At 49.6% G+C, this 22500-nt stretch overlaps 3 protein-coding genes across 3 annotated transcripts in view; all 3 read right to left on the reverse strand.

Moving 5' to 3' along the window:
- Positions 1-7677, reverse strand: part of carmil2 (capping protein regulator and myosin 1 linker 2) — a gene marked incomplete at both ends in the record, with an annotated part of 30160 nt that extends 22483 nt beyond the window's left edge. Inside the window, 13 exons of the mRNA XM_084451381.1 lie at positions 227-304; positions 400-509; positions 771-857; positions 1021-1115; positions 1321-1409; positions 1519-1668; positions 1746-1816; positions 2934-3031; positions 3151-3272; positions 5498-5557; positions 6662-6712; positions 7067-7131; positions 7641-7677. Coding sequence (XP_084307507.1) covers positions 227-304; positions 400-509; positions 771-857; positions 1021-1115; positions 1321-1409; positions 1519-1668; positions 1746-1816; positions 2934-3031; positions 3151-3272; positions 5498-5557; positions 6662-6712; positions 7067-7131; positions 7641-7677 — 1113 coding nt within the window. The remainder of the gene's footprint in view (positions 1-226; positions 305-399; positions 510-770; positions 858-1020; positions 1116-1320; positions 1410-1518; positions 1669-1745; positions 1817-2933; positions 3032-3150; positions 3273-5497; positions 5558-6661; positions 6713-7066; positions 7132-7640) is intronic.
- A 774-nt stretch (positions 7678-8451) lies between these two features.
- On the reverse strand, positions 8452-17396 carry ctcf (CCCTC-binding factor (zinc finger protein)). The gene is made up of 12 exons (XM_084450982.1): positions 17219-17396; positions 16922-17116; positions 16389-16740; positions 16032-16202; positions 15795-15928; positions 15399-15519; positions 15001-15150; positions 14110-14270; positions 13820-14002; positions 13554-13698; positions 12482-12739; positions 8452-11961 (listed from the first exon to the last, which is right to left on the reverse strand). Exons 1-12 carry the CDS (start codon positions 17366-17368, stop codon positions 11729-11731), a joined length of 2253 nt encoding a protein of 750 aa, XP_084307108.1. The 5' UTR covers positions 17369-17396; the 3' UTR covers positions 8452-11728.
- A 3046-nt stretch (positions 17397-20442) lies between these two features.
- ripor1 (RHO family interacting cell polarization regulator 1) overlaps positions 20443-22500 on the reverse strand; it is a gene marked incomplete at its 5' end in the record, with an annotated part of 26328 nt that continues 24270 nt past the window's right edge. The window contains one exon of the mRNA XM_084451382.1: positions 20443-22096. Within this exon, the coding sequence (XP_084307508.1) occupies positions 21999-22096 (98 nt within the window). The 3' untranslated portion in view covers positions 20443-21998. The remainder of the gene's footprint in view (positions 22097-22500) is intronic.

The raw sequence follows: 22500 nt of genomic DNA on the forward strand, positions 1-22500 counted from the left end.
AGGATGAGAGGGTGAGGGGTGAGACCGTGTGAGAGGATGAGAGGGGTGAGACCGTGTGAGAGGATGAGAGGGGTGAGACCGTGTGAGAGGATGAGAGGGGTGAGACCGTGTGAGAGGATTAGAGGGTGAGGGGTGAGACCGTGTTAGAGGATGAGAGGGTGAGGGGTGAGACCGTGTGAGAGGATGAGAGGGGTGAGACCGTGTGAGAGGATGAGAGGGGACTCACAGTGTCCAGGGGACAGTCAGTCCCACTCAGGTCCAGGTAGGATATAGAGTTGGGCCGAGACAGGAATTTGAACAGTCTCTGACAGGAAGAAACACATGACACGTCAACACATACACACACACACACACACACACACACACACACACACACACACACACACACGCACAGCGTACCTCAGTGTCCTCGGTAGCCAGACTTCCAGGGTTGTCTGACAGGTCCAGGTGGGTCAGACAGCTGGAGAACACTGGGTTGGAGAAGAGCACCTTGGACAGAACACCTACACCTGGAACATGAATAAAAACATGAACAATGATATGAATGAACGATCGATTGAGCGAACGAATGAGCGAACGAACGAACGAACAAACGAATGAATGAACGAATGAATGATGTCTCCTGAACGAATGAACGAACGCATAAACGAATGAATGGACGAATGAATGATGTCTCCTGAACGAATGAACGAACGAATAAACAAACGAATGAACGATGTCCCCTGAACAAACAAACAAACAAACGAACAAACGAATGATGTCCTCTGCACCTTTAGCAGACACACTGGTCCTGGAGAGAGACAGGTGTCTCAGGCCTCTGGACAGACACTCCAACTCCTGACTCAGAGCTATCACACCTGAACACACACACACACACACACACACACACACACACACAGGAGCAGATTCATTATTAGGCAAGTCATTTACCCCTTAGTGGACCCTAGAATCCTGGTGGACATACAGTAGCACCAAATCAACAAAGGCAAACAAACATGATCGCCTATTAGTAGTACCCACCTTTGTCTTCAATCTGATTGGCTGACAGGTTAATGGAGTGGAGGGCAGGGGAGGCGTGGTCTCGTAGAGCAGCTGCCATCTTTACAGCAAAATCCCTGGAAGAGAGAAACAATTAGCAAGAGAAAGAGAGAGAGAGAGAGAGAGATTCATGACAGGGGGAATGAAGAGAGATGAACTATATTCAATAAAGGGTAACGAGGAGTGTAAGAGGGAGGTATAGGAGGAGGAGGAGGAGGAGGAGGAGGAGGAGGAGGAGGAGGAGGAGGAGGAGGAGGAGGAGGAGGAGAGTGAGCCACTTACACCTTGAGCCCACTGGCCTCTAGAGACAGCTCCTCCAGACTAGGGGACCTGTTGATCATTAACACCACCTGCTGCTGCACATCTGGACTCTGAGGAGGAGGGTCAACGTTAAGGTTAATGGAATAGGAAGGATTTCTCCTTCTATAGTGTTTATGATAGAGCACAGTAGCCATAATAGTGATCTGGAGAAGCCAGTACCAGTTTGAAGTCCTTGCTGGAGATCCTGGTGAACCACTGGTTGAAGGACAGAGCGGCCACGGCCAGGGACAGGTCTCGGTTGTCCAGGTGACTGAAGTCCAGCAGGCTGAACTCTTTGCAGCCGTGGACATAGTAGATGTTGTCAACGTCCTGGAGAAAGAATGTTATTGTGACTCAGAGAAGACTTCTCCCATGAGGTGTGATGTCAGAGCGGGCCCAGTACTCACCCACTGGACCTCTTCTCTACAGGGGAGCTCGTTGAAGTCACAGAGAGCAGCAAAGGTGTCTGAGAAGCCTCCTGAACACACACACACACACACACATACACACACACACACACACAAAAGCTGGGTTCACATACAGTACAACAGTCAAAACATTTTTTTAGAATGTCTCTCTGGTTTAAAACTAGAGTTGTGAAGATTTATCATGATGAAATTTTTATCTCCGCCCCAGCGACAGCGCAGGGCGAGAGGTAATGTTTTCGGTGGTGTGCGTCTGTGTGTGCGTTTGTCTGTTAGCAGGATTACGCAAAAATTAATGGACCGATTTTCACGAAACTTGGTGGAAGGTTGTAGCATGGTCCAACTTTGAACCCATTAAATTTTGGAGCAGATCCAAAGTACGGGTCAGGTCCATGGGCCACCGGGACACAACCGACCATTCACCTCCATTCATTTTTTGAAACAGGATTACGCAAAAACTACCTGACTGATTTTCATGAAACTCGGTGGAGGGGTGAAGCATGGGCGAACTTACAACCTCTTAAATTTTGGAGCAGATCCGAATCACGGGTTGGGTCCACGGGCCGCCCAAACATAGCCGGACTGGCCATTCACCTCCATACATTTTTTGGACTATGATTACGCAAAAACTACCAAACTGATTTTTACGAAACTCAGTTAGAACTGAGAAGGTAGTTTCAAAACACACATTCTACAACGGAAAGTTTGGATACTTGATTCTGATTGGCTAGCAGCCGTGGTAAAATACTACAATTAGTATTAATGCACCGTCAATCTCATTGACGAGGCCATTGATAAAATCAAGCGGTAGGCTATGCTTTGTGTAGCAACCACTCGCAGCAACCTCACCTTTTTCGTATCCTATTACAAAAACGCTCCGCTATCGCGTCGGGCCTAACAACGCCCCGTAGCTGTGGTAAAATCCCCTGTAACCCACTGCCTCTCATGGTCACTTGCTTAATTCTATTCTAAAAACTGTATTGGCTGTTGTATCTGAGGCCAGTTTTACACAGTGACTGTATGGCCAGACTGAAGAAAGTTCCATCAGGTGTTCTAAGGCTCAAGATTCTACTGACTGCAGGGTTTCAATGTATTCTACGGACTGCAAGGTTGCAATATTGTGTGGTTCTACTGACTGCAGGGTTCTAAAGGTTCTGTGGTTCTACTGACCACAGGGTCCAGGTGTTCCCCCAATATGTTCCTCTACACGGGAGGCCAGGTTCCATAGGCGCTCCTGTAGGTCTGGAGGAATTTTCTTCAGGATCTTCCTGTGATCAGAACACACACACACACACACACACACATACACACACATGCACACACAATGTCATAATGATACACTCTGTAATGGAGTGGATAAAAGAACCAATATGGAAATGAAGCTGACCCTGGGGACGAATCAGGGAAGATCTTCTTAAGCGAGGCGGTCACGTGACTGACCATGGCTTCCAGGTCTGCCACACTGGTCAGACTGAGAGAGAACGTCTGTGTGTCTGTCTCAATCACCACCTGGAACACACACACACACACACACACACACACACACACACACACACAGTGAGTCAGGATGTCCTCACACCTCAGCATGGTGGAGGGGGCGTTATGGTTTGGGGCGTTATGGTTTGGGGCGTTATGGGTTGGGGCGTTATGGTTTGGGGCGTTATGGTTTGGGGCGTTATGGTTTGGGGCGTTATGGTTTGGGGCGTTATGTCTGGGGCGTTATGGTTTGGGGCGTTATGGTTTGGGGCGTTATGGTTTGGGGCGTTATGGTTTGGGGCGTTATGGTCTGGGGCGTTATGGTCTGGGGCGTTATGGTTTGGGGCGTTATGGTCTGGGACGTTATGGTTTGGGGCGTTATGGTCTGGGGCGTTATGGTTTGGGGCGTTATGGTCTGGGGCGTTATGGTCTGGGGCGTTATGGTTTGGGGCGTTATGGTTTGGGGCGTTATAGTTTGGGGCGTTATGGTTTGGGGCGTTATGGTTGGGGTGTTATGGTTTGGGGCGTTATGGTCTGGGGCGTTATGGTTTGGGGCGTTATGGTCTGGGGCGTTATGGTTTGGGGCGTTATGGTTTGGGGCGTTATGGTTTGGGGCGTTATAGTTTGGGGCGTTATGGTTTGGGCGTTATGGTCTGGGGCGTTATGGTTTGGGGCGTTATGGTCTGGGGCGTTATGGTTTGGGGCGTTATAGTTTGGGGCGTTATGGTTTGGGGCGTTATGGTTTGGGGCGTTATGGTTTGGGGCGTTATGGTTTGGGGCGTTATAGTTTGGGGCGTTATGGTTTGGGGCGTTATGGTTTGGGGCATTATGGTTTGGGGCGTTATAGTTTGGGGCGTTATGGTTTGGGGCGTTATGGTCTGGGGCGTTATGGTTTGGGGCGTTATGGTCTGGGGCGTTATGGTTTGGGGCGTTATGGTTTGGGGCGTTATGGTTTGGGGCGTTATGGTTTGGGGCGTTATGGTTTGGGGCGTTATGGTCTGGGGCGTTATGGTTTGGGGCGTTATGGTTTGCTGCCTTAGGGCCTGGCCAGCTTGCCATCACTGTGAGTCAACCATGAATTCCACATTTTACCAGGGAATACTTGAGGAAAACGTGAGGCCATCAGTCAAAAAGCTGAACTGAAAATCGAGCAAGAGTGCAATCAAGCAATGATCCAAAACACTTGAGCAAATCTACAACAGAATGGCTAAAAAGAAGAAACAGAGGGTTCTGGAATGGCCGAGTCAAAACCCAGATCTTAATCCTATGGAAATGCTTTGAGAAGACATGAAGCCATACACAAGGAAGCCCTCAAACTCTGGAGCAGTTCTGAAACATATTTCTGTTGATTTTTGTTGAATAAAGTAACATTTTTCTGTGGTATTTGGTAAACTGGATTATCTTTATATATTAATAGTGTATTAAATATCAATATGTCAAAAAAAACTTTTCATGGGGGTTTACTTACTTTTTCATAGCACTGTATATCTGCATGTTACTGAGTGTATACCAATGAGGTACATATGAGTGTTGAGCAAAGAGGACCACACAGACACAGCCTAGTCTTGAACTAACAGTGGAGGATGTTTTGTATGTGAGAGTGGAGGGACCACAGGATGACTGCATGGAAACTTCACAGTTACCCACACACCCTTCTGCTAGATAATATCACACTCTACTACTAAGCAACCCTGACTCTTTACTGCTCCACAAACCAAAGCCTTGAACCTTTCCATCACATCACCATACTGTACCATCTCATTGAGCTCCACATCTCATACAGAAAACTAATAATATCCCTTCACATAGAAGCACTACTGTTAGGATAGATACAGATGGATAGATACAAAAATGTTATTTTGAGACTGCATGACTCAACTAGTGTGCCTGGTCCAGGGGGGAGCAGGAGGTAACTCATAATAATTTGTTTATCAGGTTTCCACACAGAAGAAGTTTACAAAACTCCCTAGAACTAAAATACATATGAACAGATAAACATGTTTATGATAATATGATGAGATACCAGATGCACACCAGAGTGATATAAACATGAGACAGACAGACAGACAGACAGACAGACAGACAGACAGACAGACAGATAGATAGATAGATAGATAGATAGATAGATAGATAGATAGATAGATAGATAGATAGATAGATAGATAGATAGACAGACAGACAGACAGACAGACAGACAGACAGACAGACAGACAGACAGACAGACAGACAGACAGACAGACAGACAGACAGACAGTTACCTGGCTGAGGCTTTGGATGTTGATGGAACTGATGTTGAGGTAGTTGAAGGAACTCTCTACCTGCAGGTAATGTTAGACCACACAAACTACTTGGTCAGACTGACTACACATTAGCATGCCGACAGTGGCTGGCTGACTGGTTAATAAATGTGTGTGTGCGAGAGAGACAGAGAGAGCGCGCGAGAGAGAGAGAGAGAGAGGTGGGAGTGAGAGAGAGAGGTGGGAGTGAGAGAGAGAGATTGAGTATGAACATGCAGTAGTAGCCAGACAGAGTGACTGAGGGCCAGTATCTATCGGTGCAACCAGGAGCTACAACTCCAACGAGACTGGAAACAAGATAAGATTTCTCATGATGACGTCTACCACCAGGGGAAGTGTTTGTGGTGTGTGTTTGCGCGCGTGTACACTTGTGTAGGTGACTGAGTGCTTATGTTTGCTTATGTGTATGTGTGTGTGTGTGTGTGTGTTTGGGGGGTTGGAAAGAGAAAGAGTAAGGGACCCAGTAGTTAATTAGTACCTGACCCTGAGTCTCCAGGTCTGTGTTTGCAGTGTCAAGGCAGTGTTAGCTCTGGCCCCTGGGAGATACCCAGCTCTGGCCCCTGGGAGATACGCAGGTCTGGCCCCTGGGAGATACCCAGGTCTGGCCCCTGGGAGATACCCAGGTCTGGCCCCTGGGAGATACGCAGGTCTGGCCCCTGGGAGATACCCAGGTCTGGCCCCTGGGAGATACCCAGGTCTGGCCCCTGGGAGATACCCAGGTCTGGCCCCTGGGAGATACCCAGGTCTGGCCGGCTCCTGATAGGATGGACTACCTTCTGTACTACCTACTGTAATACCTACTGTACAGTACTTCCTCATTCTTCTATTGTTCCCCTGTCTCCTCCGAGATACAATATCGGGCCAGAACTCACACGCACCCACACCCACACCCACGCACACACACACACACGCACGCACACACACACAGTGCACATTGAAGTGCACATGTGCACACACAAACACAGACACCCACCCACACATAACCCACCCACACACGCACACGCACACACGCGCACGCACACACACACACACACACACACACACACACACACACACACACACACACACACACACACACACACACAGCCTACTCTCAAGCTGTGTGTGTGTAATAAAAGTGCTTACCTTGACAGGTTGCTTGCTAAGGACCAGATAGGCCCTCCACAGACTCATCACCTATAGGGTATGAACACACAATAAACAAACAAACAAACAACAACAAAACAGTCAACAACAAGCACCAGACCAGCTGGAGAATGTGTCGCTGTGACGTCAGAGGTGTCTAGGGCTTGAGTCAGACCTCCATCTGCAGGGAAACCCTGGTAACTACAGTCACACCAGAGCGGGTTGGTTCTGGAAAATCTCTAACCATAGAACAGCAACCTCATTAAAAAAGCATTTCAAAACAGAGTGCAAGGTCCAATTGGACCGCTAGATCTGTAAGAGGTCCGGTAGACCCAGAGAACCGGGCCTATACACGCAGAATTCCTCCATACACACCAGCAGCCGTGGCTCCGGCCTGCTCCTGACTTGGTTCTGATGGACCTGCCTCATCAGACACACCCGCTGTGGCTTCAGCAGCTCCCGGACCTGCTCTGCTCCCCAGAACCACGGGGGAGAGGAGAGGGTGAGAGGAGGAGAGGGAGAGAGGAGGAGAGGGAGAGAGGAGGAGAGGGGGAGAGGGTGAGAGGAGGAGAGGGGGAGAGGAGGAGAGGGTGAGAGGAGGAGAGGGGGAGAGGGAGAGAGGAGGAGAGGGGGAGAGGAGGAGAAGAGGAGAGGGAGAGAGGAGGAGAGAGAGGAGGAGGATCAGATTAACGAGAGAAACAGGAGGATTAAAAGACATGACAGAATCAGTCGTCTTCATTATGAGGTCGCCGGTCGCATGATCTTTCCTTGACTTTGTCTTAACGAGGAGGTTATCGAAGACAGCAAGTCAAGCAGAAGTGAGCGTGGCCGCACGCAGACCTCAGCACAGACCTCAACACGGACCTCAACACGGACCTCAACACAATCTCACACACACCTCAACACCTCGGCTAAGCAGTAACCCGGGGAGACGCCCCCAGGCTCTGTTCAGTGAACGGAGTGGAACGCTGCACCGTACCTTTCAGGGTGTAGGAGATCCCAGAGTTGGAGGCCATGATGCAGAGGTCAGGAGAGCGGAGTTGGAGAGGAGAGACAGCAGCAGCAGTTATGGAAGCATGAGAGAGCCGCTACGCGCTCTGCACAGGCTGCTGAGGTGTGGTGGTGCTGGAGGTACTAGAGCACATGGTGGCACACACACACACACACACACACACACACACACACATCCTGCTACCGCTGCTGTGAGCCAGTCAAAGTGAAACCACCAGAGCAGACAGGAAGTCTCAGCCCTGTCACCTTGGTAACATCCTCTCACCTAAAGCAAATATCGAACAGGCATCTCACAGTCAGCTAATGACGCAGACGCTCTAACCCGTATCTCGCATAGGCAGACCTATCTCCACACCTCATCTACGCTGTGCCAGCACTCTTAACCCCAACCTCTCTCGTCTGCCCTCGCCCCGACACGGTCCGCCACTGCACGTGTCGCTGTAAATACAGTAGACGTACTGTAACATCAACTGGATGCATCTTCCTGCTCTCATACCAGTCAGTCTCCTGTACGTTGCGTTACACATCTCACTGTGGTCCCGTCTCCATGGTTACTGTAGTGTTTGCAGTATCATGTACATGTAAGAGGCATCATCGTAGAATATTCAATAAACAAAAATTACATTAAAAAACAATTAGATAATCGATGCAGAATTTTGCAGTGTGGTTGATAAGGATTATAAATCCACCCTGGTTCAGTTCTCATGGACAGTACACAGTGAAATAAGAAGGCAGACACAGCAATTAGGCCAATATGTTTTATTAGCTGTACAGTGATACATCCTTTGGACCAGCATGGCTTCCATCTCAGCCCCAAACCTTCCCTCCACTCACCCTCCCTTGGAGGAGCAATAGCTTTCACTGTCCAATCACGTTAGATCAGCCCTCAGGAAGAGAGGAAGGAAAGAGGATGCATTGAGAGAGAGAGCAGTCAAACATCTCTCTCCATCCTGCTCCACGCTGGCCTCTGAACAATGGGCAGTCACACAGAACAATAAGGTACAAAAATGCATCAACCGAGTATTGTATCATAAGAGCTTCACAAAAAGCAATTTAATTTGAATAATTCCATAGAGGAAGCGGGAACGTCATTCCGTCTGCATTTCATTCACGATGTGTGAAAGGGCAGTTATCTTTGAACGAGTTGAACAAACTTTATACAAAAACGTCAGTTTCTCTCACACCTCTCTACTCATCCATCTCTACTCATCCATCTCTCTCAACGTGGTCAGAGCGGTCAACGGTTACGTTTCAGGAACAGACGCTGTTGAACGCAGCCTCTTTCAGCAGGGCCGGTCCGACACCTTCACAGTCTCACTGATCTCAAAAGCTTCTCACTATTACAGCAGGGTGGGGTCGGGAGGAATCATGTGATCCACCGTCGGGCTACAGGAGATCGGGGTGGAAGGAGAGCTCGCTTGACACCGGCATGGTTCTACCTCAGAGCCCCACCTGTAGTTCACTATATACCAGCATCTGAAACATGGCTACACTCCAACTGCCAGACTTCCCAGGTCGAGATGTTAACTGCTGTTGTCGTCAATAGTCATCTAACTGAAAAGGCAGGCACCTCTTTGTTTGTCTGCATCGTGGTTATCCTGAGAACCTGGCGCTGTGTGAAGTTGATATGCGGCAGGTGTATTGCTCAGGATCCAAGGAAGTGCTACGTGTTGTTATTTGGATCAGCGGTTCTTGAGAAAGCTGAAAAAAAACCTGCCCATTTAGGGTTACAAAAACTGTCTATAATTTGTGTGTATTTGCTATATTGTGGGGAAGCCGGGGAACAGATAATACGCTAACTTGGTATGGAATGTTTCTTTTAATGAATAGGTTCATAATGTGACTGTAAGCAGTGACGTAGTGGTGACTGAAGAAGTGGGTTTGGATAAAGTGGGTAATCTGTATACCCTCGACCACACTACTGATTGTAAGTATATAAAAAATTACGCTTATTCTGAGCTAACGAAGCTAACAGCCATCTAACGACCTGTGAGGCCTTGGCAACGCCAGCAGTTCATTTGCATTGAAAATTGCAGCAATTGTTACTTGGGAGACATGGGTAGCCAACATGCTGAGTTGTGTGAATGGCAACGTGTTTTTCATGAAAGAGTTATGTTTATAATAGTAATGCCTTTATACCAGTTATAGTGGTTACGTAATATGAAAGAGAAACTGAAATGAAGATGTACAGTGTAATGTGTTTACATTTTGTATTTTTTCATAAAGGTGATTCAGTTACAAGCAGTAACCCTGTGTGTCAACTGTATTTCACTTAATCTCCCCCTTTCTGGGGTAAAACACTTGCCCCTCACCCCATTACTAAGGCTTAGCTTATTAGTATAAAACAGCCCGTCTTCTGCTGGCAAACCATTAAAATAATTGTAGAAGGCATCCGGATGATCCATATTCCTATGTGATCAATTGACACTGCTGTCACTTTCTGCTACTAGTTTAGCTCCGCCCACAAAACACATCTATAGCGCTCCAAACAGGCACGTTTTGAACAGGCGTACGCAATGAATGGGCAAATGCATATCGAGTGTGAAGTTCTTTGGATGGGCGATCGGCATGTTTTGAACAGACGGGGGCTCTGAACGGGCACTGCACTAGTAATACAGACCGCATACAAGCCCCCAGGAACAGCTCTATGCCGCGACGTGATTTTGGCATAGTGGCCAAGCTCAGTATTGCAAGTCACATAAAGCCATGGGTGACAATAATACTTTTTTCTAGACATACAAGGAGAAAGAAACTCTGAAAAAATTATCTGGGTATCTGAAAAACAAAAATATCTCTTATTATCTATTATTTTTTAGTTTTAAATCATTGGGTCAATTTTTCTTTATAAGCCACTAAGGGTTTTAGAGCCATTTCTTTCCCATGTATCTCTATGGGAAGAAGAGATGGGCAAGGCAAGAACACTACTGGGCAGGTGCTCTGTGGCCCACAGAAGTAGGCGTTGTAGGAACCTTGTCGGCTATGCGATGAACTTTCATTGGAATGAATGGGCTGCCATCTTTGAATCTCATCCTTAGTTTAATTCGTCCATGGCTACATAGGCTACCGGCTTCCCACTTAGCACCCACTCCTATCCAAGCTAGCATACACACACCCTTATCACACCCCTTCTATGTCTCACAGCTCTTTACATTGCTAGAAAACAGATTAAAATGTTCGTAATAAAACAAAAATAATTATTTACAAGCAAAACCAATCAGGATTAGCTTTTATACAACAAAACAGTTGTCTTTCAAAAATTAATAAATGAATGGATCAATGAATGGATGTCACAATCCCCAACCTGATAATCTGATGGGTAATCTGAACCCTCAATTCATAATCTGAGACTTGGAGAGGGACTAATCAATGAGTAATCAATGAGTTTGAGTAATCAATAATCAATCAATAAAAGTTATCAAACAGGAGTTGGTTTTAGAACATGTGGAGAACGCTCGGGACAAACTTTCTAGATAGAAACTCTAGAGAAAACAGAACGTTCTAGCGGGTTGGAGATCACAAAGCTGGGGCAGAGCTGCCCAGGCCAGGATCCCCGTAGGCAGGTTTAAGAGAACCATGGGTTTGAGAGGAACTAACTAGCTGTGTGAACTAGAGTGGGTATGAATGGGGTATTTCCCTTTCCCCCCCATGCACCGACATCAGTGGACTGCTGTTCTAACACCGGATTAGTTAGTAGATTAGATTCTAGTCTGTGTCTGATCAAAACCTCCATATCTCCTGGAGCCTGAGCGTGAACCGTGACCATGGACACACAGGATGGGGGACAAGGCAGAACGTCAGTTTGGCTGGAAATAAAAAAACACCAAAAAAAACAGCAGCAGCAGAAACCGAGCCAGTGATTGGTGGTCAGAAGTCAGAATATGAATAAGAGACGCAGCAGAGAAGAGTGTAGAAGTGTGGGGGTGTGGTCAGCAGAAGGAAGAATCAGTCATGGCGGAGTGGGGGTCAGCCTAAAATAGGGGGGGGGGGTGACTCTAAGCCTGTCTGCAGTGGAAGGGGGCGGGTGAGGGAGGGGGGTTTGGTCGGTCCTCCTTCCCCTCACCGGTCCATCATGCTCAGGATCATCTCTGGGGTCAGGTCACCGTTGGCTGCCGACTCCTCCCCCACCACCGCCATCTCCACCGTCTCCACCACCACCTCCTCGGGCGTGGCCTCCTCCTGCTCCGAGGCCGCCACCTCAGGCGCCTCGACCTCCGGGCCGTCCTCCTTCTTCACGATGATGTTCTCCACCGCGCCCGTGCTCTCGTCCTCCACCTGGATGATGGCTGTGGCTGAGGGGGGACGAGGAGAGAGAGAGGAGCTGTTAGAAGCCCACAAATGGACAAACAACTCCTCTAGACTCTAAATGGTAAATAGACTGCACTTATATAGCGCTTTTCCACCTTAGCGGCACTCAAAGCGCTTTACAATGGCCTCTCATTCACCCATTCACACACATTCACACACCAATGGCGGTAGCTGCCATGCAAGGTGCTAACCTGCTCATTGGGAGCAATTTGGGGTTAGGTGATTTGCTCAAGGACACTTCCGACATGTGGACAGTCGGAGCTGGGATTCGAACCACTGACCCTTCGATCATTGAACGACCCACTCTACCAACTGAGCTACAGCCGCCCCCTAAAAGCACCTCTAGACTGTTGAGACTATTGACAGGTACTGGGAGCATTTTGGTTATTATATATTAATATTATATATTAAATATTAATCGCAATTATTAATCGCAATTACCATTTTGAAGCAAATAATCGCAATTAATATCTTTTGTCATAATCGTGCAGCCCTACTCCTCACCGTGAGAGACTCTGGTGGAGGCTCTGGCCGTCTTGGCCGGGGTGGCGGGTTTGGGGGGCGGGGCGGGCTTGGGGGCGTTCTTGGGGGGGCGGCCACGCTTCCTCTTGACCGGAGGCTCCTCGGGGACAGGGACGGGGACGGTGGGAGGGGCCTGATCCAGCTCCATCTCTGGCTCCTCCTCCTCCTGCAGCACGGCGGCCTCGTCGTAGTCCAGCTCGTCGTCGTCGTCATCGTCAAGCTCCGCCTCCGCCTGATCTTCTGGGGGAGGAGCCGACAAGTTTATTCGTCACACACATAATACAACGTATTGAAATGTAACAGTCGGCTCCATAGTAGATACACAACAAATCTGACACAACGACAGACAAAAGCAACAACAGACAGAAACAATATACATTCATGATGTCAGAGGGTTGTTTCAATTCAAAAGAAATATAAAGTGCTGTTACTCGGAGAACAAAAAGTGCTTAGTCAGTGCCATTTAGGTACCAGATGGCCTGGGGGAAGAAACTCTTTCTGAGTCTCTCCGTTTTCAGCCATCAGGAAACATGATCCGCGCAACACACCTTCTCACACCTGCTCTCCTCTGCATCCCTTCTCCTCTGATACTATCTGACATGGACGAGCGGACAGGACAGAGGCGGGGCTGTCCGCCGCACTCTCCCAGACCGAGGCCCGGCCAATAGGGCTGGGTATCGAATCGAATTTCAAGAATCGATTCGATTCCGATTCACAAGGTTCAGAATCGATTATCACGATTCAATTCGATTCGATTCAATATCGATTTGGTTATTGTTACTAAAACCCGTTTTTTTTTTTTTTTTTAGCTGTAACCTTAATTACATGACTGCCAAGTTATGCAACACATCAATACTAGGGCTGGGTATCGATACTGATTTCCAAAAATGAATGAATGAATGAATCATTGAATGAATTAATGAACTATTCATTCCTTCATTTATTCATTCATCAATTAAATAAAAGATTGATTTTGGGATTCAGTTTCCATTCAGTTTTTTTTTTTTTTTTAAAACAAGCCCTACCAGCCAACCCCCCCGAGAGGGTCTCTTACCGCTGTCTTCGTCGTCGTCCCGCCTGGGGCGCATCTTCCTCTTCCTCCCCCTCCCGCGTCCCTTCTTGGGGGGCGGGGGGGATCCGTTCTCCCCCTCCTCCCCCGGGTCCCCGTTACAGTTCTCCGAATGTTTGGCCATGGTGTTCTAGATGGGGCAACACACACACACACACACACTCTGTATGAGAATCAGGCCGTGTGTGTGTCATGTTATGGTGAATGTGTGCGTGCGCATTCGTGTGTGTGTGTGTGTGTGTGAGCCTCACCCTGCGGGTGAAGGTCTTGCTACATTTGGGGCAGACGAAGGCGGTGGGGATGAAGTTGGGGTCGTGGTAGCGTTTGAAGTGCATGTCCAGCAGCTGCTTCTGTCTGAACGTCTTCTCACACTGGCTGCACGCGTACGGCTTCTCTCCTGTGTGGGTGCGCTTGTGCATCACCATGTGGCGCTCCTGGTAAACGACAACAACAACAAATTGGTCAAGACAACAGGAACGACAATACAGACAAAACACTCAGTCTCTCGTGCGCAGGCGCACAAACAACGCAAACCCCCTACTTGTCTGCAGCAGTAGTCACACATTTCACATTTGAAGCGTTTCTCGTTCTTGTGGGACTTCTGGTGCTGGATGAGGGCGTAGCGCTCGTGGAACACGGCGTCGCAGTAGCGGCACTTCCTGCCCTGCTCGATGAACGAGTGCTGCTTCCTCAGGTGCACCCCTGGAGGAAGGAGGGGGCGGCGGAGACGGGGAGAGAGAGAGAGAGAGAGAGAGAGAGAGGAAGGAAGGAAGGGAGATGGATACGTGAGAACATGCGTTATAACAGACTGATAATGTGTTGTGCTTGTTGGGGGGGGGTTAAGGGTTAGGGTTGGTATGTTACCCAGGGTTAGGGTTAGTAGGGTGCTAGTGTTTGGGGGTTAGGGTTAGTAGGGTGCTAGTGTTTGGGGGTTAGGGTTAGTAGGGTGCTAGTGTCTGGGGTTAGGGTTGTTACCCAGGGTTAGGGTTAGTAGGGGGCTAGTGTCTGGGGGTTAGGGTTAGTAGGGTGCTAGTGTTTGGGGGTTAGGGTTAGTAGGGGGCTAGTGTCTGGGGGTTAGGGTTAGTAGGGTGCTAGTGTTTGGGGGTTAGGGTTAGTAGGGGGCTAGTGTCTGGGGGTTAGGGTTAGTAGGGGGCTAGTGTCTGGGAGTTAGGGTTAGTAGGGGGCTAGTGTTTGGGGGTTAGGGTTAGTAGGGTGCTAGTGTTTGGGGGTTAGGGTTAGTAGGGGGCTAGTGTTTGGGGGTTAGGGTCAGTAGGGGGCTAGTGTTTGGGGGTTAGGGTTAGTAGGGGGCTAGTGTCTGGGGGTTAGGGTTAGTAGGGGGCTAGTGTCTGGGGGTTAGGGTTAGTAGGGGGCTAGTGTTTGGGGGTTAGGGTTAGTAGGGGGCTAGTGTCTGGGGTTAGGGTTGGTATGTTACCCAGGTCACTCTTGCGGGCGATGACGGTGTCGCAGTGCGGGCAGTGGAACTTGGCGACGTTCTCCGTGTGCTTCTGCAGTATGTGCATCTTCATGGTTCCGCTCTGGGTGAAGCGGGCGTGGCAGATGTAGCACTCGTACGGCTTCTCACCTGGGTGGGGAGGGGAGACGCGTTAACGCAGGAGACCTACTGGACGCTGGCTGATGCGGGCACTACTTTCCCAGAGATCTCGCGGCGTGACACAACCTGATAACCTGCAGTCCTCTGCCTTAGAGATCCGACTACGGTTCGAATGTAGCCGTGTTGGGTTCGCCTGAACCCCGTTTCCCAACACAGAAGCTAGACAGGTAACACAGAGTGAGGGTTAAATGAATAGCCGAGTACAAGAGGGTGCTTACCGGAGTGTGTCCTCATGTGTCTCTTCAGCTTGTACGTGTCTCTGCTGGCGTAGGAACACAGGCTGCACTGGAATGGACGCTCCCCCGTGTGGGACCGAATGTGGCGCTTCAGCTTGCTGACCTGACACACACACACACACACACACACACACGCACGCGCACGCACACACGCACGCACACACACGCACACACACACGCACACACACACGCACACACACACGCACACACACACGCACACACACACGCACACACACACGCACGCACACACACACGCACGCACACACGCGCACACACACACGCGCACACACACACACACACACGGTCAGATCAAGCACATCCAGCGTGGTCAGATCACACACATGGTACCACCCGGGGGAGGGCGGGGGGGGCACCCACCTCCACGCTAGCGTAGTCACACATGGAGCACTTGAAGGGCTTCTCGTGGGTGTGTTTGTAGCGCCGATGCCGCACCAGCTCGCCGCTGGTCACGAACGCCATGTCGCAGTCCTGACACTTGTGGGGTCTGGTTCCTACGGAGACAGGAGGGGGACGAGGACATGACCACACACTGTTGTCTCTGTGTCTGTGTGTGTGTATATACACGTTCCTCTGTGTGTGTGTGTGTGTGCGTACCCGTGTGTGTGTTGAGGTGGTTCCTCAGCAGAGTGACGGTCCTAAAGGCGCGCCCACACAGGTGACACTTGTGCGGCCTCTCGTCCGTGTGGCTCTTCATGTGACGGTCCAGGTTGGAGCGTCGGGGACAGGTGTAGCTACACAGCTCACACTGGAACGTCTTCTTCACCCCTGGAGGAGAACACACACACACACACACACACACACACACAGACACACACACACAGACACACACACACATAGACAGTGGTCAAACCATCCTTATGAAGCGAGAGTCTGTCTGCGTGTTAACTCATCTTCTCACGTCTAACGAGACCTAGAGGGTCGGGGGCAAAGGTCGTGGGGGGGGGGGCTCACCTTTCTTCTTGATCTTGGTGGGCTTAGGGGGCTTCATGTTGCCCACCACCTTCTCGGCGTTGACCTCGGACAGCTGGCCCTCCTGCTGCTCCTCCTCGAAGTCGTACACCGAGACGTCCATGTCCCTGTCCCCCTCCGTGTTGTAGCGCAGGCGGCTCTTCTTGCCTTTCTTGCTCTTCTTGATGGTGTGGGGCTGGTAGTCGGGGTCCTTGGACCAGGACGGGTCCTCTGTCTGGGCCTCGGAGGCGTCCTCCTCTCCCTGGGCCATCTGGAGGACGGCCTGGTTGTCCTGCTGGAGGTCCTCCTCCTGCTCCACTGTCTCCACCATCCCGTTGGCCCCCACCTTCACCACCTGGACACACACACACACACACACAACACACACACACGAATAAGAACTCTTCTCCGCTAGACCAACCAGCCAAAGTCATCATAAAAGCAAACAATAGAGTAGCTTGAAATGGAGCAATTCGTACATGGACTCCCTCCGGCATGGACATGGTGGTGTGGCAGTATGGGTAGTGTAGTTTTACCTGGAAGCCCTCAGGCAGGGGCAGGGTGTGGCAGATGACAGGGTCTCCATCTTTGGACATGGCCGTCGTCTCTATGAAGGCACCCTGCAGCGCCTCCACGGTCGCCTGGGAGACGGGCACTTGGACAGCAGAGACTGGTACCTGCACCAGCTGTAGCTCCCCGAGGCCTAGCTGCTGTTCTTCCATATTCACCACCTGGTAACACAGTTATTACTAGTAAGACAGACTATTACGTGTGTGTGTGTGTGTATTTGAGAAAGAAAAACAGAGCTCTGTGTGTGTGTGTGAGAGAGGCACCTGCAGCGTGATGATCTGCGTCTGGTCAATGGTCGTCACGGTCGCCTGGTGGGCGGAGCCCGGCACAGCCCCGCCCACCGCCGCCTCCATCACCTCGGTCTTCATCTGCAGGAGGGTGGGGTCCAAAGACTCCATCACCTCGGTCTTCATCTGCAGCAGGGTGGGGTCCAGGGACTCCATCACCAACATCTCCACCCCCCCGCCGACCACCCCCACCACCCCGGCCTCCATCAGCTGGGCCTGGGCCTCCACCTCCGCGTGCTCGGCCCCTCCCCCGGCCTCCTCCACCACCCCGCCGGCCTCGGCCGCCTGCTGCAGGAGGTCAGCCACCACCACCATGGACTCCGACTCCTCCTCCTCCACCACCCCGGGGTAGGAGCTGCAGTCCTTGGCCTTGTAGGCCTCGCCGGCCCCGTCCTCCACCACCACCACCGAGTCTGTCGGCACCCCGTCCATGGGCAACACCTGGGGAACCACGAGAAGCCCGTCAGTCACGAGTCAGAGCGGGAGCGGCCATGACAGTCCGTCTGCGTTGTCCACGCTCCTTCCATCTGTTTGAATTCCCCTATTCTACCAGAATAATTCAATATGATGATGCTGCCTGTATGTGGGGTTATAACATGGTTATATGACTCTTATCAGGTGTCTATCTGATGTCCAGAACAGGAAGCGTCGTTATGGAACATGTGGCGGTGTACTGGGCCCTGGTTACCCTTCCTCACCAGGAAGTAGAACTTCATCTCCTCACACCTGGCTGTCCTTTCCTCAGTCTCTGATTCTCAGGTGGACCAAACGCACCTGTCCTCTAAATCGGCCAGAGGTGCGCACACTGAGACACAACTGCTCTGATTGATACCTGACTCACACCTGCAGGGGGACTACACAAACACATACATCAGAACTGTGTGAACACAATATAAGCTGAGGGCACATTTGGGCAGTGTTTCTAAGCATGTAGGAGGGATAACTGGCCCTGCGTAACATGAAAAATGGTGTCTGGTGATTATTGTTGACTATAGATTAGAAGGTTATAGCTATTGTATCACGGCGAAGGGGACATGATTTTGACAGTTCACATGCAATAGCTAGTAGCAGTCGCTACTGTTTATGTACCTCTACCAACCGAGTTGTAGAGGGAGCTCTCTGCTGTTCTCTGCCTTCTGCCGCTGGAGCTCAAGGTGGGCTCAGAACGGGACAGCGGGCAATGGCAGCACCTCGGGTCGGACGCGCGGATAACGGCACTTAGATATAAAACCTTCTAGATATAAAACCTTCTAGAATGGTTAATACCTTCTAGAAAGGCTCGAGAGAACCGGAATACCGGAGGCGAGGGACGGAGGAGGGTTTCGGAGCACGCGGCTCGTGATTTCGGTGTGCGCAACGAGCTAACGTGATCTAGCGAGCTAGGTTGGGCTACCACGGCAAGCTAGCCATTCCACAAATGGAGAAAATATCACGTAAATTCTGGTTAATCGGCTAACAAGCTGGGTACGAATGCAAAACGACGTTTAGACAACCTATTTCTTTATAAGTTGCTCTGTGAGCGGATGGACGGGCCCAGGACTCAACTCACTGGCTAGAGGGCTGGTTGAATGCTGACGTTGGCTAACTAGCTAGTGTCATGCTGGCTATAAATTACACTTTATTGGTGCGTTGTTGTGAAAAAAAACAAATGCATCAATGCTGAAACATTCAATAGGTGTTATCTAGTGGCTTTTAGGCACATATTTGGGAAAATGTGTATTATTTTTGGCCAGACTAATTTGGCTAGCTAGCTATCTGACGTTAGTTTGCTAACGTATCGAGCCTGGAGTTTCTCAGCAGTCTGCCTCACTGCCTGGTTCAGGTTAGCTGGGCTGCTAGCTCGCTAAATGACAGGAAACAAAGAACAGAGAGAAAATGGACGCCTGGCCTAAAACACTCGACCAAAACGATCAACTCTAGAGTAACCCATCCTCGACGACATACCAGCTAATATCGCTTTTAAAGACTCGTTATAAGTGCATTTCATGGAACTTCTGGGTTATAACAGTTTTTTGATGATTTTTCAATAACGATAGAGGGAGACAAACACCCCCGTGAGCCGCCTGGACCGGGAGCCCCATCGTGACACCTAGAGGCCGAATAAAGCTCCTGCAAAACTCCCCCTGCTCGGGGAAAGTAGCGCTGGTTTACCTGTTTCACTCTGATTATTGCCGCGTTGAACTCGACAGAAAGCCCAGAGTCTGTTCTTCAATTTGGCCGAGACAGTTTAGGAAAGCACCCTTCTCCGTCCGTTTTAATCCTCTCCCGCTTTTGCAAGAGTGGACTCCGCACAAAATGGTGGCCTTGTGGCGGCAGTGCGCCTGTGCGGCGCTGGGGGGTGGTGTGGAAGTGGGTGTAGACACTGCTATTGGCCAGATGGGGCGCCCCGTTAGAATAGACGGTTTGAATACATTGTAGATCGTTAAACCTCACCCTGGCCTGGAGCAATGTCCCTAATCTTTAGTCTGTCAGTCTGAGAAAGTCAATAAAACTAGTGTGAATATATATGCATTTGAGCTAATTGTCTTAAGTTTACAGTGCAAGTGACTTCATATAATGCATAGATGTTATGATGTTGAAAAAATGTGTTTGGAAATGTTGCACCAAGCAGAATTACAGGCTAGTACAGTATGGTAATAGTGTTGGATTGTGTTTCAAACACTATGGCGCATCATCATTTCCTCTTATCAAAATATCTGGGACACAGGAGTCTTAAGTTTACAGTGCAAGTGACTTCATATAATGCATAGATGTTATGATGGTGAAAAAATGTGTTTGGAAATGTTGCACCAAGCAGAATTACAGGCTAGTACAGTATGGTAATAGTGTTGGATTGTGTTTCAAACACTATGGCGCATCATCATTTCATCATCTCTTATCAAAATATCAGGGATACAGGAAACATAATTTTAAACACATTTTTAATAATAATTTGTTTACATTTGATGCCAGGCAAGATGAATTACCAGGCAATATACTTTATAGAAAAAAAAATCAAAAGAAAATCAGTTATTTTAATGCACAATCTGAATCATAAGGAAAATATATTTTGCTGCAGTGTTTTTACCTGTAGGCTATGCACTGCATCTCTTCATTCTTAAATAAAGATATCTCTTCTCTATATGTCCCAGATAGCAAGTGGATCTGGGCCATATACAGGCCAGATCTGGCACTTATGGCTTGGTTCCGGCCCATATATGGCCCAGATCCGCTTGCGATCTGGGGTGTCATTAACTGGCTCTGCACCAGAGCTTGAGGCACTTAGACACTAAAGAAACCCTACCAGAGCTGTGCTGTGTAGCACAAACATAACTAACACTAGCCTGTAGGCTACTACTCTCAGCTGAACTACTTTGCTGTCGCTCTGAATCAGTGGTGTAGTGATGACTGAAGAAGTGGATATACACTCCTTTTGCAACAGTACAGTTTTTTCCATCATCTATTGAGACAATGCAATAAAGAAGTGAGTATACTCAATTGGGCCTGTCCACAGAAAAATTCAGCCAGTATACTGCATGCACCTCTCTCAACTACACTGCTATGCAGTCCCGGAGAGACTAGGGGAAGGTCCGGCAGATTTACACCCCATGGACACACTAGTCTATCAGCATAGGTCCCCTCCCCCTGGACACTAGTTCACTAGCCTGTCATCCTAGTACTCCCCCTGGAATCTCACTGTATTATGGTCCTCCAATCAGGTGAGACCTGAAGTGGCCTCGTCTGCTCCAGAAAGGCCCAGCACCACCGCCAGGCTTTAAGGAAGGCGTGTCGTCAGAGATGATAAGAGAGAGGCCCCTCCCCCAGCCTGACAGCAGAGACAGTCTTCTTCTTTGTCATTATCATCATCATCACCACCAGCAAGGGAGACATCAGCACTCAAAAAAACATAGTAATATAGATTGTTCTAACACTGCCAACTGAGTTACAATACAATGATATAACATGTACACTTCCAGTGGAGTATATAAGAATATAGAGTGGTAGTATGGAATGATGGCACGGCATGGTCTGGCCAGACACGGCGTCATGGCAACTTTCTCCTGGTGAGAGCTGCTCCACCGATCACAGTATATGGGTGAGCATCCTCCAGTAGTGCTCCTCCAATCACAGTCCATCTCCAACCCGGTCACTCATGACTGACAGGCGGCTCATCCAATCACATGCTGGGGTCACTCTCGCTCCGACGTTAATCAGCTTCATCACAAACTCGGCGGGTCGAGAAGTGTGTTTCCCTGCCCAGAGAAGAGCCCCGCCTCCTCTAGTCACCTCTCGGTTTGTTCTATTCATGTCATACGACCTGACGGAGGGGATGAGCTCCTCTGGTCATCCCTTCCTCCCCTCATCCCTCCCAGTGTAGCTGTGTCAGTCCATGGTGGGTGAGGAAGAGGAGGAGGAGGAGGCCTCTCTCTAAGGCAGACCTCACAGTCATCCTCAAGTAGTCTTCACATAATTCATACACCCGCAGTGTGTGTGTGGTATGGACGTTGGGTTCAGCAGGGTGTTTGTGTGTGTCTAGCTTCCTGGAGTTTTAACAGTGTATTTGCATGTGTGTGTGTGTGTGTGTGTGCGTGGGTGTCTAGCTTCCTGGAGTTTTAACAGTGTATTTGCATGTGTGTGTGTGTGTGTCTAGCTTTCAGGAGTTTTAACAGTGTATTTGCATGTGTGTGTGTTTCATGGTCATGATCCTGCAGTGTAGACAACAGATACCAGTGGTGTGTGTGTGTGTGTGTGTGTGTGTAGACATGGGCGAGGTGTGTTAGAAGGCGGTGCTGGCCATGCTGCCAGGATTGAAGAGGCGGGGCATGTTGTCCTGAGACGACTCCACGTGTCGATGGGCCATCTTCCCCTCCTCGCCTGCAGGACCAACACACAGATCACACTTGAGCCCGCTGGTACCCACACTGGACCATCAGAACACAGAACACAAGCCTGTCAAATCTAGCTCCTCCTCTTACACACAACTCTCAGTTCTCTCTCTCTCTCTCTCTCTCTCTCTCTTTATGGCTGGAGTCTGTCTCTCTCTCTCACTCTCTCTCTCTTTATGGCTGTAGTCTGTCTCTCTCTCTCTCTCTCTCTCTTTCTCTCTCTTTATGGCTGTAGTCTGTCTCTCTCTCTCTCTCTCTCTCTCTCTCTCTCTCTCTCTCTCTATGGCTGTACCCTATCCTAAACTGGCTACGCACTCCCCCGTATAAGTTCCCAGATAGCAAGCGGATCTGGGCCATATACAGGCCAGATCTGGCCCTTGTGGCTTAGTTCCG

The sequence above is a fragment of the Borostomias antarcticus genome (genome assembly GCF_949987555.1).
Source record: "Borostomias antarcticus genome assembly, chromosome: 16".
Lineage (NCBI taxonomy): Eukaryota > Metazoa > Chordata > Actinopteri > Stomiiformes > Stomiidae > Borostomias > Borostomias antarcticus.